The sequence below is a fragment of the Melanaphis sacchari genome, unplaced genomic scaffold (assembly GCF_002803265.2).
Source record: "Melanaphis sacchari strain LSU unplaced genomic scaffold, SCAv2.0 Contig8_pilon_pilon, whole genome shotgun sequence".
Lineage (NCBI taxonomy): Eukaryota > Metazoa > Arthropoda > Insecta > Hemiptera > Aphididae > Melanaphis > Melanaphis sacchari.
Window position 1 is genome coordinate 5,200,971 of NW_020271635.1, and position 20,065 is coordinate 5,221,035.

Below are 20,065 nucleotides of genomic sequence, written 5' to 3' on the forward strand. Positions count from 1 at the left end.
AATGAAATAAGTATTAAAATACAGTCGTAAAAATCATGTTTATAAATCTAACTAGAAAGTAAACGCTCTGCTATACAGTAGGTGTCAACTGTCAAGTATCATTGCTGTACTACAAAATTGATTAGGTCACCTAGATTAGATAATAAAATGTATTAAATTTGAATTCAATGAAAAATCATTGCGTATGAAAAAAGATTCTATAATATTATTTATTAAATATTAAGTATATTTTATTATATATTTATATTAAAATTATAATAGTTTATTAAATTATTTAGTATCTGATCATTAATAGTAACAGTCAATATATGAAATATTGTAATAAATTTTCAATCTTTTTAAGTAAGCCTAAACATTTTTTTTTTATTCCTATAAGACTTTAAAAAAACAAAAAAAAATTCAAATGCTTATAATTAAATTAAAAAAGGTTTAAATATTTTTAAAATTCAATTAAGTATATAAAATGATAATTTAAATAAAAAAGAATGTTTCAAATTTCAACGAACAATGTGTTTTTGATAATAACAAATTACAAAAATTATTTGCGGATTTAAGGATAAATCGATTAAACTGTTATATTACCTATACACCTTTAAATATCCAATGAGAGAAACAACTTTTACTATATCAAATATCAAATTATACTATTTATATTTTAAAATTTTCTTGGGATTTTCAAGGGGGAGTTGAACCCTTAATGCCACCTTTTGTTTTAAACTGCTCATGCATATATTGTATAATAATTCTATGGTTAGATTTAATAAAAATAGATTCAATGATATAATATGTTAAAAATAATAGTATAACTTTTCAAAAGTATTGGAACACATTACATATTATAGTTATTTTGTCTTACTACAATTACTTACTTTATGAATTTATTTATAAACATAATACTTATTGTATTTAACAAATTAATAATAACAATAAATTTAAATAACTATTAGATAAAGCTTAAAAAATATAAAATGTATAAAAATACATAGATTTAATATGATTTAATTTTAATTAAACATATACATTGAATATTGGTGCAATACACTTTTTAAAATATACATTAAAATTAAAAAATTAAATTAATTATATAATTGCAAAATAATTAATATTTAAAATATAGCATATAAATGTATAGTATTTAATGTAAGAAATACTAATGTTGTAATTAATGAATGTTATATTACTGTTTTATAATTAATTCTTAAATAAAGAATGTAAAATGTACTTTATATTTTATAAATACATAACAAATCAAAAAATTTGGACAATAGTCCAATATTTAATGTGTTATTATATAAAATATGAATACTTGTAATAAGTTATTAAATTATACTTATAATTTAATAGATCTGATAATCTATGAATAATTATAAAAATTATTCATAATTTTAGAAAAATTGAAAATATATTTCTTGGCATAGTACAATAAATTAATAAATGAGTAACTAAATATTTTCTAGATTGAATATAAAAAGGTAAACATACAATAAAAATAATGTTAACTAATAATAATATGTATATATTTTTAACTCACTTCTTTAATTTATTATTTTATTTGATTAATACACTTAAAATAGCAAATACATTATTATTATTATTATTTTAATAAAAGTAGAACAATGGCTAAAAATTGATTTCATATTCATTATTTATAATTATATAACTATACCTCAGAAAAAAATAATATTTTTAATATCAAATGTAATTAATTATATGTATTTTAAATTAAATTAAAAATTAAAAAGAATTAGGTAAATTCAGTAAAATGTTTATAGGCACTAATACAGTTTGAGGTTGTTTTTGATTAATTACATGTAGCATTGTATCCATATACATAAAATGCATAACAAATCCTAATTGTAAATTTTCATTCTTTTTAAAATTTTCATTAGGCTTTACTTCAAATTTTAATGCAACTTTGTTACCCTTTCTCCAATACACATATTTTGGATCATCATTGTCTGTATTTACTTCGTTTGTATCATCATATTCAGCTGTATCATCTCTAGCTGCAATTTTAATTTCACCTTCAGGAACCATAATATCACCCTGTAATTTTAATACAATAGGAATTGGTTCTGGCAATTGTTTAGGAGTAACTATTAAATCTTCTCCTTCCAATCGCCTTGGCTCTCTTACTGTGTTTATAGCATTTAAATCTAATTTTTCAAAACGCACAGCAGTAGATATTTGTGCTGGATTACATAACTTAAGTACCAAAGAACTCCATTTACCAGCTAGTAATGGTTCACATTTGATTATTTTTATCTCTGGAACATGATAATAAGCTAAGTGCTTAATTTTAAACTTTACAGCATTATATTCTGGTTTAACAACATTATGTTCACATACGCGACAACGTAAAGAATGCTTAACTCGAAGATGTTTACGAACTGGAAAAAGTTCATCTGTATTTTCTACTTGAAGTTCAGGAGTTGCAAAACGTTGTTCTAAAGTTGAAATTTGTTTCAAATCTAAAATATCTACAAATATGTTTTCAGATAATTCAGGAACATTTTCAATAGCTTCAGCTGGAGTTATTTCTGAAGTAATAAAACCAGTACCATCTGAGTGGAAATTTGGTAATCCTGCACGTTTTCGTGCCATCATTGCATTTAAACCAAATTTTTCCAAGAAATGCACATAATTACGACCATAATGTTTGGTATTCCTTTTCTGTTTATCAAACACTTCTTTTAAAGAAACAGATTTATAATAATTGATCAGATCCAGAATACGACCATCTTCTGGATTTTTATGAATTGGCCAGTTTCCTGATGATGTTGGTTGATCAGGTATACTTGGCTCATGAGATCGCCAATTACAAAATAAACAGAGTAAATAATACATTTTTTGAGGTGGTTTTTTTGGTTCAGGTGTTCGAGAATATGAACGTGTTGAAAGAGTATTAAAACATCGTGGACACTCTAGACAAGAAGCACATCGGTTTTTTTTATGTTTGGCTTCAGTTGAAGACAAATTCTCAAAACAATGAGGACAGTAAGTTGTGTCAATTTCATGGCTTACACAGAAATCACAACGAAGCGTTAGACAATGACGACAGAAAAACAGATCAGGTAAAAGTTTCTGTAAGCCACATGTACAAATTGATGTTATAGTTTTTTGAAACATATATGAAGCCATTTCAGCTGAGCTTATATTTCTGAAAAAAAAATAAATCAATATAAATCATACAAAATTTAAATTTTTAAAATAGACTGAATAATTTAATATTTATTTAAGTAAAAAGTCCACAATATTTTGTGATGAGTTTGTATTTCACCTATATTTTATTTTTTGTAAATTCAATACAAAAGTGTAGAATTTTGAAAAAATATACATAGATTATCATGGTACATAATTTGATTTATAATAAATACCTTCAGAAATATTAATGATAAACAATTTAAATTTTCTATTCAATAAAGAATACTAAATTTAAACATAAGCAATATATCAAAGTAAGCAATTATAAATGGGATTAATTTAACCTACCTGATTTATTAAAATATAAATAATAAGAATCATTGTAAGTTTGAAACATTGAACTTTTTTTCAGGATCTTTAGAGCAAGTAAAGCTTGTCATAATATTATAAAGATTGCTTTAAATTAGGCTTTGAAAAACACCGAGCTTATTTAATTTTTTTCTTTTTAACGCGTTAACCGCTATATAACTGTCGACGGTCATTCAATAAATATTTGTTATATGCCAAACATATTTTTCAATGTTTTTCAAATTTGTATACACTAAATATTTAAAAAAAATTGAAAAAAAATAATATATTATAGGCACCTATATCAAAAAAAATTGTAATAATTTCTGCTATGCCATAGTTCTTATTTTTTGGTGCATTATTGTAGCGACATAGAAACATTAATAATATAAAACTAAATTCATTTATGGTCCCCGGTGGTCATGTGACATTTAATGTGTTAAAAAAACAATGCTATTGTATATGCTAAAAATTTTGATTTTAATGGAGATTTAAAAATGTTAAATATAATTTTACCACATTCATTATATTTCTAAGTGCATTATTTTGAAATTTTAATGTATATTAAAAACATAACCCTAATTTTCAGGTACAAAAATAACTTATACAAACTTGAGTATTTCAATTTTAAAATTTCTTGTTTCTCACATTTTTATTCTCATAATAGTAGTTTTAATTATTTTTTTTTGTAAAAATATTAATTTGTAATTAGATACAAATGTAAATGGTAGTGTAAAAAAGTGGTATAGGCTGAATAAGATTCTGTATACGCTAAACAAAATTTTTAGCTCCATTTAAACTTTTCATTTTTAAAGTAGACACATAATTTATTTATATACACCTCAACACATATTTTAATTTAAAATAAAAGAATAGTAAATAAATTAAAATTATTGATTTAAAAATAAATTATCACATGAATAGTTTAAAAAAATGTTTAGTTTTTTGTTTCACTGTATATACTTAAGAAATAGTATGATTAATGAATAGTTTTACTGCTAGTATAATAAATACCTATACATATAAAATCAAATTTTAAATAAACTTACTTTTAAATAATTAAGTATTATTTAATGATATAAATATATAATATAATTTAATATTACATTAATATGTATACAACAAGTTACGAAAATTTGCAAGAAGAAAGTCAATGAACAGTAGATACATCAATGGAATATGCAAAGTACACGATTGAATTAATATATTAATAAAAATGAAACCACTAATTTAGATTTAAATATCAAAAATCAAAAATTTACTAAATTTAGAATAATGAATACTTATACGAAAATATTGAGTGTTGAGTGCACCGAGGAATCGTGAACTGATTACTGATAAGTGATAAGTGATTATAAGAGAATTAAAAATCGATTATATATGTTATATATGTTACTATCTAACTCTTGAATTAGTGTTGCCATGTATTGAAATCTAAAATTCTTTCCTAGCTCTTCGTAACAATTTTATAGTAAGTACCATACCAAAGCTTAAGACTTATTCGAGATGCTTGGTAATATCATGTCTTGTATTTTGGATTGAAGTTTTGGACTTAGACCTTTATGTATTGGTGTATGTATTGACGGCGCTCATTCTATGTGTCGCTATTATAGATTAGTAGATAACGGATTACAGGCACTTATTTGAAACTAAATGAAAATATAGGAACCGAGTTTTATCTCGTAAGTTTAAACCACGACAGGAAATTTATGTTTTTCTTATTAAAGAACTGAAAAAGAGCATAAAAATATCAACGCATTTTCCGAAAAAGGATTTTTAATTAAATTAGTATATTTCTGCAACATTTTTGATAAGTTATATATAATAAATGCTAAATGCATTGAATACCCCTTTGCAAGAAAAAATTATGGAAAAAATGTCAGCTTTTAGAAAAAAAACTAACTACAGAGAAGAAAAATGAGTGAAGACACGAGCAAGGATTCTTTCTCCATATTGCAGCAGTTATTGACTTTTAACAAAGTTTAAATTTCTAAAAATATGAAATCCATTTTTTAAATCACTCGTCACAACTTGTCATTTGGTTTAAGATTTTTTCAAAATGTAAACGTTGATAAATTTACATAGATTCAAGATCCATTTAACTCTATCACTCCATCTGAATTTACTTCTTCTGAAAATTAAAGTGTTATCGTAGTCTATCGAGTTGTCTAATAGCAATAGTTTGAAAATTAAATTTGGTAATATAGAAATGACCAAATTTTAGATCTCAATAAAAGATGAATTATGAATATCCCCTTTTTGGTGATAGGGCTCAATGAACTTCAATTCAATTTTCGACTTATCTGTGTGATAAAACAGAATACAGAAATTAATATAGAAAAGGAAATTAGAATAGTTGTGTCCAGTTTAATTTCAAGATTTGAAAAAATGTACAGTGATATTCAAGCTCATCTATCCCATTAATTTAATAGGTATCTATTAACAAATGTTTTTAATAACTAAAAAAAAAATTTTAATTATCTATAATTACAATAAAAAAAATATTTTCGTATTACTCATTACAATTTTTTCTGGTTTCTATTTATTTTTTAAATATTTCGTATGATTAATCATGTTGTAACTTGGGGGAGGGCTCCCTGAGAAAACCTTAGTTTAAAAAGGGCGTTGAGCCCAAAAAAATTTTTAATAACCTCTTACTTAGACAATCTATCGATCACCTAAAATGTTGTTATAGTATCGGATTCTGATTATTCTAAGTAGGTAAGCATAAATCATGAAACAAATACGGTGCTCTTTCAAATTATCTTATGTATTTTTGAATCAATATCAATTGAAATACAGTTTTATTTCATGATACCACTGAACTGACACGTCTTATGTCCTTAATTGATTCGTGACCAAAAATTCGACACGAAGTAAAGTACTTAGTGATAATGACCATAAGTTGATGCGGTGCGAGATACGTACGACCGTGCTTAAAGAAGAGGAAAGTATAAATAATTTTTTAATATATTTTTATTTTAATAAAAATAAATATTTTTTAATAATTTAAAAATTAGAATATTTTTTTTAACAATTTTAAATTTTAAAATGTTCATAACGTGTTTTTAAAATTAAAATATAAAAAAAAAACCTAAGACATTAGCTAAAAAATATTCTCAATTTTAAATTTGATAATACAAGTAGATATGTAACTTACTGTAATATCAAGTATAAAAAAGTTAATAAATAGATTTTTCAAAACGTACAATTAGCTATGTTATGTATTTGTAATATTGATATAAGTGATACAACTTATATGAAAGTTTAGCGGTCACTTAATTAAATACTTTCTAATATTCAACATAGTTTTTATGAAGTTAAATTAGAAATGAAAATCCTTATAATTTTAGATTTTGAGCGAAACTATGAATATATTGATTTTACAATGTGTGTTTTTTAATGTGTATTTACACGATAACTTCATACAATGATTCACTTACTGACTTGAAGTGTAGTTTTGGATAGTAAAATTAGATCTAGTTTCTACATTAGAAAAGTCAATATTAGAAATTCCCAGTATTTTTCAAAATAATTGAGAGAAAACACAAATAATTTACGAAAAATGGAATTTTTTACAAAAAAACCTATCCTCGATAATAAAATAAAATTTGTTTTGTTAGTGTAACATAAAAACGAATAATCTTAGATATTTGAAATTTCTATAGAATGTTAATGTAAACGTTTCCTACATATGAAATGATTTTCAATATATTTGGACTTTTTTAAGCTATTTATATAGACATGTGAAATTTTCATTTTTTTCTTTCTATAAATGTCAATAAAAAATTGTTTCTTGGTAAAAAAGTTTGAAATTATAATAGAAGCTGTTTTTTATATTAATTATAAAATATCAAACATTGACAAGATTACGATATCTTTTTGACATGGACATATAGTTATAACTCTGTGAAAATTCATCAAAATCATGAATTTATAAATTATTTTTTAGTTAGAAATTCATAAAAAAAATTATTTTTTGTATTTCAAGTTTTAAAATAAATGCAAGATTTCTCCCTATTTTTTTTTTTATCTATATAGTAAAAATTAAAAGTTTACAGGAAGATCATATTCATTTTTTATAATCATTTGAATTTGATATTTTGATAAAATTACATATTTTAATGATGAGTAACAATGATGTTATTTATTTGATTATAATTTAAAAACATATTTGTTGGGATTTAAAATTCTTACGTATATGTATTATGAATTTTATTGAATGTAATGATATTTTCCAAAATATGTAGATTTATTTTAAGATATCTATTAATAATTTAAATTTATTTACACTGGTTTACGGTATTTATAGTAAAGGCGTACCTACCTATTATTAACTCGAAAGTTAATAATAATATCATCTAGTAAATCGTTGAGTTGTATTAATTTAGATATTGGAAGCTAAAAATAAAAAATAAAAATTTTAGTATAAATGTATATTATTATACTAATTAAATACCTCTAATATAATAATATATGCAATATTTTTGACAAAAATCATATTCACCACCATAATATAATTTGTAAAATAAATTTCTTTAAAAACTTTATCAAAAAACATTTCATGAAATATATAGTTATCAGTGCAGTTGGTAATATTAACTAACGTCTGACAGATAAATGAGATAATCTCTACTCAGAATCGTTTTTATATACAATTATATAAATATAATATAATTTAATTAAAATTTAACTATTTACAAAAAAAAAAAAAATAATAATATATATATCAATAATAATAATAATATAATAATATATCCATTGCGGTGACCCACTTGACACTTGGAAGTACAGGTAGTGGTATAGTAGGTACCTAAGCGGTACCCACAGTGTTCATATTTTAACGTTGAACTATCGTACTCGTAAATTTATGAAAAAACGTACATTATCAAATATAATAAATATTATATTATATCTATTCTAAAAACATCATCAATTATTGCTTGACTGTATGAAACGCTTTTTGTGACTAAAAATATATATTTTTACGTTCTACCATTTATACTGCTAGAAACATTCCAATACGTTTTCATTAAACATTTTTTATATTTACTTGTCAGTCACATTAAACGATAAAATTTGAAAAAAAAATTCTATATATCATCGTCCAAAGGCAAAATAAATAACCAATAACGGGCGAAGCTGTGACGGGTCGGCTAGTGTATTATAATTTACTCGTATTCATACTAGGTACAGGTAAATAGATATATTGATATTTTATACATTATTGTTTTATGATACCTAGTATGGATAATGTAGGAAATTTATAAAATTATAAATAAGAATAGGTTATTTAAGATTTATCTACATTTAATATTTTATTATAAACTATGAGTATTATGATCATAAATTTATTAATTAGAAAATAATGCGATTTTTATACCATTCACAAACATTTATAATCTTTTTTAGCAGAATAAATGATTTTTCCAATTTCAAAATTTTAAAGGTAGTTTCTGGATTTTTTGATACTTGGAAATTTGGATCTAGTTGGTACTTAGTCATTGTTACTTAGAAGGGTCAAAAGAAGAAAATGATTGGAAAAAACTAAAAAACGTTAAGGAAAATTGAGAATATTTACGTAATACTAGTTTTTTAAAAACTGACTAAGTGGTTTTGTTATAATTGATAATGAAATTTGAAAATGAATAACCTTATACTTGACATTTTCATCAAATACCTATTTGCTTACTATTATTTTTTAGATGTCAGCACATGGGCGTAGCGAGGGTAGGGCAAGAGAGGCTTCACACTAATTTTTTTTTTTTATACCAAACGTATAAGTTTTACTATAAAATCGAAAAAGCAAAAAAAAAGGTTATAAATTGTCCTTTCCTGGTTAAAATCTTAGATACACTCTTGTGTTAGCATGATATAATTTTCTCGTCATATAGCCCCTAGTCTATGTTTAGTAATGTATTAATATTTTATATTACTATATGTCTCTCTCTCTCTCTATATATATATATATATATATATATATATATATATAGGTATCTAGTATCTATCCTATCTATATTCAACATAATATTATATTATATAGGTATGCTTGTATATGTATGCTTTATGACCGTATGCGTGATAAAATATTTATTTAAGTTGTTAGACAGTACTGAGTGCTGAGTAAGTACTTTTCTAGATTTATAATTCCAATTATTATTGTGTATTTACTTATAGATTGTAATTATTTGTAATTAATAAATAATTATAAAAAAGGTAAGAAGATATTATAAGTCTTATAATAAAATAAAGAGTCTTTTAAGTTGCCCTTTGAGTGATGAATAATAATAAATAGTTATGAGTTGATGACCTTTTAATACCTATAACCATTTAAATTTATTTATTATCTACATTAAAAGCTATTATTCAAATATTCTATTGTCGAATCATCAAATTGAAAATTCAAACAAAAAATATATAACTTAATAAAATTTGAAATGGCTAACGACTTATCTATGATTATTTTATGAAATAAGTACACAAAAAAAAAAAAAAAGGAAAAAGGGGAGGGGTCATTATTCATTAAGTTACTGTTCTGATATACTGTAGCCTGTAGGTGTGGAGCTAATTTACTCATTGAGTAGGTCACTGTAATGAAAGTGTTAAATTTTAATTCGATAATAAATAATTGCATATAAAAAACGATTTTGAAACGAAGACTTTGTACTAAATAAAAGATAACAAATAAATTAGTTTAATTTGAAAATTTTATAAATTTTTTAATAAAATTTGAACTTAAAATGGTTATACAAACTATTCCTATGTATTATTTTTTATACTATTAAATAACAATCATAAAAACTTTTGTGGAACCTTGTACCTATTTAAAAAGACAAATATCTAGGGTATGTATTATACAAAAAGCGTCAAAATGCAAATGGTTTTGCTTTTAGAAAGTACCATCTTTAGCCTATAGCCTATTACCTATAGGTCTAATTTGATACCAGAAATCATCCTTATAATTAAAAATCAAAGCACTTTCTTATTATAAATTGTGTATAAAGTATACCACATACACACACAAAAAGAACATCATTGTAAAATCATTAGGTACATTCATAGATCTGCTTAAAATCTAAAATTAAGTGTTCACGATCGAGCTTCTATCAGAATAGTTTTTGAATAATTATCTGTATAATTATCATTGTTTATAAAATTATTACAGGTAAGTTATCTTAAATGAAATGAGATCAGTTAAACTTTAAAATGCAACTTAAATCCAATATTTTTAAAGGTGCACAAAAAGTAAATGGTTCATAGATAGCTAAGTACGTCGAACACCATTAGTACTTATTTGTTCAATATACAGTTAAATATAACATTTTTTAATTAACTGTAATATTTACTTCAAAGTAGTCAAATTTTAATAGAAATTTATTTTTGGGGATTTCTCCGTGCATTCTTCTATTTGTATACATATGGTTACACTTATCACTTAGCACTTAACACTTTATGAAAAAACTCCTATTTGGTACTACGTAATTTATTATGTTGGCGTAGAGCGTTGGCCGTAGAGTAGGGATATCATAGAAGTGCGCATATTCAAATTTCGTTTTGAGCTAGAGATGAATATTTGATTACGCTTAATATTATTATGATTTTAAATTTTTTACGTCATAATAATTTAATGTAATTTAATTAAAAATTGGTACACTACTCACTATTTAGATTCATCGAAAATTGTTATTTAATATTTTTTACGCATCTCTTAATTTAATATTTATTATTTATTTATATCTAATAATTAATATTGTTAATTTTTTTTACAATTTTTAATTTTTATCAAGCCATGGTAATACATAATTATCATTCCCAAGTTCCCGACATTGAATACAGCGCACAGTGATACCAGAGAACTATAGTTTTGTTGTTGTATTCACAGTCTAAGATATTTAGGTATATCTTAAACCGTGGTTAATTGCCGGCCTTTACGCAGTGCGTGCGATTCGAGGGAAAATTAATGCGTGTTGGAGTAACGTTCAATTGATGTCAAGGAGTATATAATTGTGTATTGTATGGAAAGTTGTCCAAACGCGACCACTGTCGCTGCGCGAACGTTCTAGAAACTACATACTCATTCCGTATTCGATATAACGTCGTACTTGTCGGCTTGGCCTTTCACAATCCGCTTTCGTAGCTACGCAGTCGTATATTGTCGAACGCGCGTTACCTGCCTCGCGTGCTAACGACGATCACCAGATAATAGAATTGAAGTACTGTGAGCGTTACGGACGGACTTAAATCCTTCTAGAAACGCCGATAAGTCTTTTATTTGTGATCCAGTATCATAGTTTTAACAAGGTGAGTACTGGGTAAATATTTTAAACTTGTTCAATAATAATATGGGTTCGGCGGATGTATCGCCATTGTCTCGCGTCCGGGGTGCTGCCTTCCCCCGCCGTCATTGATGACCGTGAACTGTTAATTTTGCGTGCTATCAAGTATCGATCGGATCGATGACCGTTCGACGATTTCGTAAATGTTTGATGTTAATTAATTTACAATCGTCGTATAAATTCTGGTTCAACAGTGGATGGAAATTTGCTATTGTTCAGTGTGTGTGACACCCCCTCGCAGTTCGGCCTCCGGTACGGCGTGGTTCTGGTTTTCTTACCGTACCGGGCTCTTTGATACAGATTCGATTTCGACGGTCGGTTGTAGTGACAAAGGAAAACTTAGTTTTGACTGTTAGCGCTTGTGTAAATTTATACACACACACACACACACACACACACACACAGATATAAACGTAAAATATGCTTGTGTATGTGCGTGCGTGTGTGTGTGTGTATTTCCGTGTGAACGAAATTTTGCATTGAAATTTTTATTTTGATGTGGACTATTAAAATAGATCATTTTAGGTGTCTTTTACGATGATTTGTATTGACATCTACACATGGTGTAGGATATAGATAATTTGTTGATTTAGGAATTGGTTATTCTATGAGTGTTTTTTTAAGAAGATTGGTTTAGATTGACGATTTTAATAACATGCCAGACTTATTACTAACATTCTTAGACATCAATGATGTTTTTTTTTATTTGTCTAATCTTGATTTTATGTTCTATATAAAATGTAAAATCGGACTAATCGATTGTAAATTTCTTAATTGAAAATTATTTTTTTTTTACTTATGCTTATTTCAGATCATAACTTATTATTTTTTTTATCAAAACAACTCATATGGTTAAATATTGTGTCGTGGAGTACTTTTAAATTAATGTAAATACTTGTAGTCTGTTGAAAGTTGTTAGTTATCTATATCACAATTTTCATATTTTTCCTACACAATTATGATGAAGAATTTTGTGGTATTTTATTACATAATGTTGGTTGTGCAATCAAAGCTTTAAAAAATGTTAAAAATGTATGCCCATTTAATGTGAGATTACAAAATTATATGCAAAATAAGGTTTTTTAGATATAAGAACAATAATAATTTTATCATTAGATAAATATATAAATTTCATTGAATGATTGAAAAATTATAGTATTAAAAAGGCTTAATATGAAAAAAATCATAAAAACATGCATATCACTTTAAATATGTATAATAAAATTTTGTTTTTGTACTATAAATAAAACAAAATAAATTTTACCTAAATTTATTTTCTTTTATGGTGCAGCAAAACAACATATAATCAGATTCTTTTCATCAATAGTAATGGTAATATGCCTTGGTCATTGATATCTGAAGCTTATATATGGTAACTTTATTTATTATTTTAATATAAGGTTAGAATATTATTTAAATTTTGATATTATATAATTGAAATAGTAATTTCATTAATAAAAAGGAATTTCTACTACAAAATGTCTCAAAAAAATATTATTTGTCGACTTAATATTTTTTTTAAATGCATTTATTTTAAATCTATATTAGATACCTGTACTATGATCTTATTAAGAATAATACCAACAATAAAACACTATAATTTAGGGTTTTAGGGAGTAAATAGCATTTAGTGCTTTAAATTTAATTCACTACTTGATGAATATTATTTATTTAATTTTTCTAATTTTCTTCAATGAGAGTAAGTGAATAGAGGAAGAAAAATACCAGTTCATTTTATTAATAATTAATTAGGTTGTTTTAAAATAATTTTTAGAGTGTATAATTATTATGGTTCTTAAGTTAATAATTTATTAATATTTGTACAGTAATATCCTAAATAGTGAAAATTTAACTTATTTTTATTAAATTTTTTTTTCAGACTTAATTAGTTGAAGTTAACCATAACCAAAATGGTTAAAGAAACAACTTACTATGATATCTTGGGTGTTAAACCTAATTGTGGGAATGATGAGCTTAAAAAAGCATATAGAAAATTAGCCCTAAAATATCATCCTGACAAGAACCCAAATGAGGGTGAAAAGGTAATAAATTATTATAAATTCTTGGTTTTTATTCAAAATAGTTATTTTCATTAGTATTTACATATTTATTTTCTTTATTATTCTAACGTACCTATTAATTAGAGTTAATTATTTCTGAATTTTAGTTCAAACAAATTTCTCAAGCATATGAAGTATTAACTACACCAGAAAAACGTCGTTTATATGACCAAGGTGGTGAACAAGCACTTAAAGAAGGTGGAGTGGGTAACTCTTTCTCTTCGCCTATGGATCTGTTTGACATGTTCTTTGGTCAATTTGGTGGAAGTGGTGGTCGTGGTCGTGGTCGACATGGACCTCAAAAAGGCAAAGATGTTGTTCATCAATTAAGCGTTTCTCTTGAGGATCTTTACAATGGCTGTGTACGAAAATTAGCTCTAGAAAAAAATATTATATGTGACAAATGTGAAGGTAGAGGTGGTAAAAAAGGAGCTGTAGAGCAATGCCCAGGATGTCAAGGCAGTGGAATTCAAGTGCAAATTCATCAATTGGGACCAGGTATGATACAACAAGTGCAGTCTATGTGCAGTGAATGTCGTGGACAGGGTGAACGCATAAATCCTAAAGATCGATGTAGAAATTGTAATGGAAAAAAGGTATGTTAATCTTAAGATTCCTATAGACAAAATAATAATTATTTGTTGAACAATTAGGTTACTCGTGAAAGGAAGATTTTGGAAGTTAATGTAGATAAAGGCATGGTTGATGGACAAAAAATAACTTTCAATGGAGAAGGTGATCAAGAACCTGGACTTGAACCTGGTGATATAATTATTGTGTTGGATGAAAAAGAACATCGTGTATATAAGTAAGCAACGATGTGTTAAATTTATTATAACATTAATTTTATGTAAATAATTGTCGTGTGTTTATTCTTAAAAAAAATTGTCATAACTTAACAATTATTTTAATTCTCATTATATTCTCGTGTTTACAGGAGAAGTGGAAGTGATTTGATTCTTCGCTTGGAAATTGAATTAGTTGAGGCATTGTGTGGATTCAAGAAAGTGATAAAGACTTTAGATGATCGTTCTTTGGTTATTAGTTCTGATGCAGGTAAATAAAAAACATAATTTATTAAATAAGTATTTTAAAGTATTGATTACATGAATTCATGAATTATAGGTGAAGTTTTGAAACATGGTGATGTCAAATGTGTTGTGGGTGAAGGTATGCCTCAGTATAAGAACCCATTTGAAAAAGGCCGCATGATCATTCAGTTCCTGGTTAATTTCCCTGAAACACTGTCACCTGCCAAGGTGCCTTTGCTTGAAACGTGTCTTCCTCCTAGGTAAGAAATTATTTAGTTATCATGGCTTGCTCAATCTCACTAAATATATGTTTATAATTTAATAAACAATAATTCTTATTTTTTTTCTATTATATAGACCGGTTGAAACTATTCCGGAGAATTCTGAAGAGGTAGCACTTATAGAGATGGATCCAGAATATGACTCTAGGAGACAATCTAGACGCGAGGCTTACAATGACGAAGACGGGCCCACCAGAAATGTACAATGTGCATCACACTAATGTTTTTCACTTCTATAAGTCCATATATTATACAGTACTAAGTTATCTGTACTCATTCCGTAATAAGACACTGAGCAAACAAAATTTGATTATCTGTAAAAAAATTTAGATGTCAGATACAGTATTTCTTTCCTTATATATTTACTCTTTTTTTATTTTATTTAAAAGTTAAAGGATACATTTAATTTAATTGCTTTCTGCTGATTAATACATTAGTACACTCCATTTTTAGTTACTTGTTTTTTTATTTTATAAAAAATGATAATCATTTTTTTAACACAAATTTTTTTTTATATTGGTTCTTTATCTCAGTTCCAATAATTGTGTTTGATCATTGTTTCCCATTTCTTTTGACTTAAATTATGGGATTATAATTTGAGAACTCATTTCTCGTAGTTAGTGATACTGTTAAAAGTTTTCATTTGTTTTTTTTTTTTTTTTTAATCAAGGGAGTTGGTTGAAAATTGATTTTATATTTTTTTTCTAACTTGTGCTAAATAAGCAAATTTTAGGTGTATTCTATGTTTAACCTATCAAGATTCCACTGAATCGATTAAGTGAGAATGAAAAAAAATTCAATTGTATATATTTATATAAATGTATATCTTAGAACTTCTCAAATCAGTAGGTTGGGAATAGAACAATCTTAAATATACCAACAGATGATTATTGGACAACAAAATCACTGTATTAACCTAAGCAAAATTTAATATTTTTTTTAACTATGAGATAGTGATAATAATAATGTGTACAATTTTAATGCATATATACGTTTTAAAGTACAATAATAAAAAGAAAGTGAAACTGCTAATTTAAAAATTAATTAATTTCTTTTATAGTGTTTAATATTGTTATTTTAAATTCTTAATAATAAAACAATTGCATTCAAGAATAAATATATTCCTTATAAATGTCTAACCCAAACTGATTTTAATTTTGGCGAATGATCCAATCTAAAATTTTTATTTATAACACCCAGGGGAGATGGGCTTATGATATTATAATGCAGCACACATAATATCTACAAATTGATGTGTTTTCATAGGGCATAAAACACATTCATGTGTTCCCCATGAAGTTTTTTTATACTTTATAATTTGGTAACATAGATGTTTTTTTTTCTAAGCTGTATGCGTAAATGTCCTGTTGACCTTGAAATAATAGCTTAAACTTAACATGAGTTGAAAAAATTGAAAATTACTTGCTGCACCATTAATGTTTATATGCGTCACTTTTATAAACCTTATTACTTAATTAAATCCTTAAAGACACAGATACGAAATGTCACTGTTTTTATGCTTAGTTTTCTTACTACTAGTAGAAGTTTTTATTAATATTTTTAAAGCAAATCAATTATGTTCTATAATTAATATATTTTCTCTTCGTCAACATAAACAGTCTTGATTCAACTGGGTCATTGCTATAGTTTTATTCTAACAAAAAAAGAAGTGTATTTGTTCTAATAAAAAACTGAAGTAACGTTTTGGTTAGTTTTTTCAATTTAAAACTTATCAAGAATTTTCTACAAAAAAAATTTTAACTAAAAAAACTGATAACCATATCTAACTATGATAATTTTCTACTAACTTTTTGCCTGCCTTCAATAACTCTTTTAAGTCTTTTATAATGATACATTTTTTAAATTAATCATGACTTGATGAATATGAAGTAGAACTTTAATAATGAAGTTTATTTATTAAATGATTTTTACAAATAGAATCAGTAATTAGTACTCGTCAAAAATGTCTGATTATCTATTACCCAATATGGTCAACCAGCCTCTACTTTATTTAAATAATTTAATTTATGAGGTACAAACTGTTCATTAATTGATAAACATTGATAATTTATTATGATAACTAATGAGATGAATTATTTAATGTTATATATTTGTAAAATATTGATTTTGCAAGTATGAGGTTTAAGAGACGAAACTGGTTATCCAAATTTAAGTAGAAAATTGAATAGTTTGAATAATGCAAAATTAATTTATTGAGAAAATTTAATTAGTATAAAGTAATAATATGTTTATGTTTAAATTAAATTATTTGATAAAAATAAATAAATCTAACTATGAACATGAGTAAAACAATTAAAAATATATGATCAAGGTAAATAGATAATTGAAAATATTTAAATAAAGAATTATGTGTTGTACTTTTTTAATAACATTTATGTATTACAAAAATAAAATATTTTCCATTCAACCCAATCAACTAAATAATAGAAATTACATTACTGGTGTGGTTTAAAAACAATATTACATAGTTTTTTTTTTTTAACATTCATGTACAGCATCAATCATAGCTCTTAAATGTTCTGGATCAACGTCAGGGTAGATACCATGACCCAAATTTGCAATGTATCTGTGTTTTGTAAATTTTGACAACATATTCTTGACCATTTTTTTTATTTGTTCGGGTGGACCGTACAATGAACAAGGGTCTAAATTACCTTGTAATGTTATATTATTACCAACAATGTTCCTAGCTTCAATGGGATCGATTGTCCAATCCAAACCAATAATGTCATAGTCAAAAGTAGATAGTTGCTTGATAGCATAGTGACCTCCTTTGGCAAATACTATCATTGGTACACTATTAACCTTCAACTCGCTTTTAACACGTGAACAAATGGAGGACAAATATGGACCACTAAACCTAAAAAAAAAAAAATATTTTACTTGGGAATTAATTTTAATTATATTTTAGTTCACTATTTTGAATACCTATCAAATAGTTCAGAATTCAAATATTCTGCATTTGATTCAAACACTTGCAACATTTGAGCACCAGCATTCACCTGCTCTATTAAATATTTCACAATAATATCTGTAAGAATTTGTAATAATCTTTTGCTTTCTTCTGGATATTTGTACAACCATTTTTTAGCCTTTGACATAGTTTTGGATCCACCTCCTTCAATCATGTAACACATGAGTGTCCATGGCGCACCACTAAACCCTATAAGAGGTACCTATAAAAAAATACTGTATATAAAAAGTATGTCATATCTGTATATGATATCTTTGGTCTTGTTAATGTGTAACAAACCAAAATTTATATTCACCAGTTATAGTTTTGTGTTTTTTGATTAAATATTAAAGGTAATTTAAAGGTAAGATAAATTATCTGTGTTCTTTCACTAGTTTTAACAATATTTTAATTTTTAAAAATATTTATGTATTGATAAATGTTTATGATTTGTTTAAAAATTAATATTAATCATGAATTTTATTAATATTAATCACTGATTTTTGAATCATCCATTTATTAGACAGAGACGACATGTGTGAGTGTAACATAGTCATAAATAGTGGATTATAATGTATAATAATTTACCTATATTAAAACTTTTAAGTTAATTTGAGAGATAAGGTGATTCTTTTCAATGGCCATTTTAACTGTGCCAACGATACAATAAAAGTCAGCACTCACTACAGTTGTCTCTACATTAACATTTAACTATGATTTTAAATAGCATAAAAATTATTTACCATAAACATATATGTATTAATATTTTATAAATTAAGATTTATTCATAGCAGTGTTATTTATTCCCAACTAAAACATTGTTTCCCTTTAAAAATATTAGATCTTCATATTTAGCCTGTGTCTTTGTGTTGACAAATAATGATAAGAAAATAATTAGAAATATACTTTAAAATTAATAAAAATCAGTAACAATCAAATTAATTACGAACAATAATTTATTTTATTAATTTATTATTTATTTATGTATAATCTATATATACTTTAATCATAAAATAATTGAAGTTTTTTTTTCCTACACTATTTGATATGTTCAAAAGTTTAATGTGAATGTAACCTTATGTTTTACAGTTTTACCTGGCCATTTAATCGATGTCTGGTTAATGTTATAGCTTCAAATACATATCCTAATTCTTGTTTAACATCAACTGATTGGTTTAGTCTGTCTAAGTCTATAGGTTCTTTTAGAGGATCTGGAATAACAGGTCCAACACTAGGCTGCATTTCAACAATCATACCTAATGCCTGAACAATTACCAGGATATCACTGAAAATAATGGAAGCATCGAGATCATATCTCTGAATGGGTTGTAGAGTGACTTCACATGCAAGTTCTGGTGTTCGACATATGGTGAAAAAATCATAACGCGATCGCAGTTCTCTGAATTCGGGTAAGTATCGACCAGCTTGTCGCATTATCCATACTGGAACACGATCAACTTCTTCACCTCTAGCAGCTCGTAAAATACGATCATTTTTAAGTGTAGGGAAATTCATACTACTAAAAAAAAAATTTAAAAAAATCGTGAAGACAATTAAAATATATCAGAATTACAAAATATCTATATACAGCTTGTAGAAAACTATTTTCTATAACAAAAGAGTGATAAAGTAATTAATAATAATTAATATTATAATAACAAAATTAAAACACGAATTCACATCTACAGACAATTATCATAAAAAATTAAGTAAGTCACGAGCGTCTTATCACTTATCTTTTATTGATAACGAGAAATGATAATTAGGTAATTTTGATGATAATAAAAATTCTAATTCTAATTCGAATTCATAATAGTATTAATATATAGCATTAATTGTTATCGCACAATATTATCTTATTTAAATAATTTAAATAATATAAAATAAAATC

The 20,065-nt window shown here is 25.3% G+C and overlaps 3 protein-coding genes across 3 annotated transcripts; 1 reads left to right on the forward strand and 2 right to left on the reverse strand.

Annotated features, from left to right (window-relative positions):
* Positions 1 to 1,720: 1,720 nt before the first annotated feature.
* Positions 1,721 to 4,577, reverse strand: LOC112602596 (dynactin subunit 4). Its single transcript, XM_025350760.1, has 2 exons — positions 4,542 to 4,577; positions 1,721 to 3,160 (listed from the first exon to the last, which is right to left on the reverse strand). The coding sequence occupies exon 2, from the start codon at positions 3,139 to 3,141 to the stop codon at positions 1,735 to 1,737; it is 1,407 nt and encodes a 468-aa protein (XP_025206545.1). The 5' UTR covers positions 3,142 to 3,160; positions 4,542 to 4,577; the 3' UTR covers positions 1,721 to 1,734.
* A 7,005-nt stretch (positions 4,578 to 11,582) lies between these two features.
* Positions 11,583 to 15,652, forward strand: LOC112602675 (dnaJ homolog subfamily A member 1). Its single transcript, XM_025350879.1, has 7 exons — positions 11,583 to 11,793; positions 13,708 to 13,870; positions 13,996 to 14,484; positions 14,542 to 14,696; positions 14,826 to 14,944; positions 15,014 to 15,179; positions 15,277 to 15,652. Exons 2-7 carry the CDS (start codon positions 13,739 to 13,741, stop codon positions 15,419 to 15,421), a joined length of 1,206 nt encoding a protein of 401 aa, XP_025206664.1. The 5' UTR covers positions 11,583 to 11,793; positions 13,708 to 13,738; the 3' UTR covers positions 15,422 to 15,652.
* Positions 15,653 to 17,631: 1,979 nt separating this feature from the next.
* Positions 17,632 to 19,854, reverse strand: LOC112602576 (uroporphyrinogen decarboxylase). The gene is made up of 3 exons (XM_025350725.1): positions 19,270 to 19,854; positions 18,150 to 18,397; positions 17,632 to 18,081 (listed from the first exon to the last, which is right to left on the reverse strand). The coding sequence occupies exons 1-3, from the start codon at positions 19,687 to 19,689 to the stop codon at positions 17,700 to 17,702; spliced, it is 1,050 nt and encodes a 349-aa protein (XP_025206510.1). The 5' UTR covers positions 19,690 to 19,854; the 3' UTR covers positions 17,632 to 17,699.
* Positions 19,855 to 20,065: the final 211 nt, after the last annotated feature.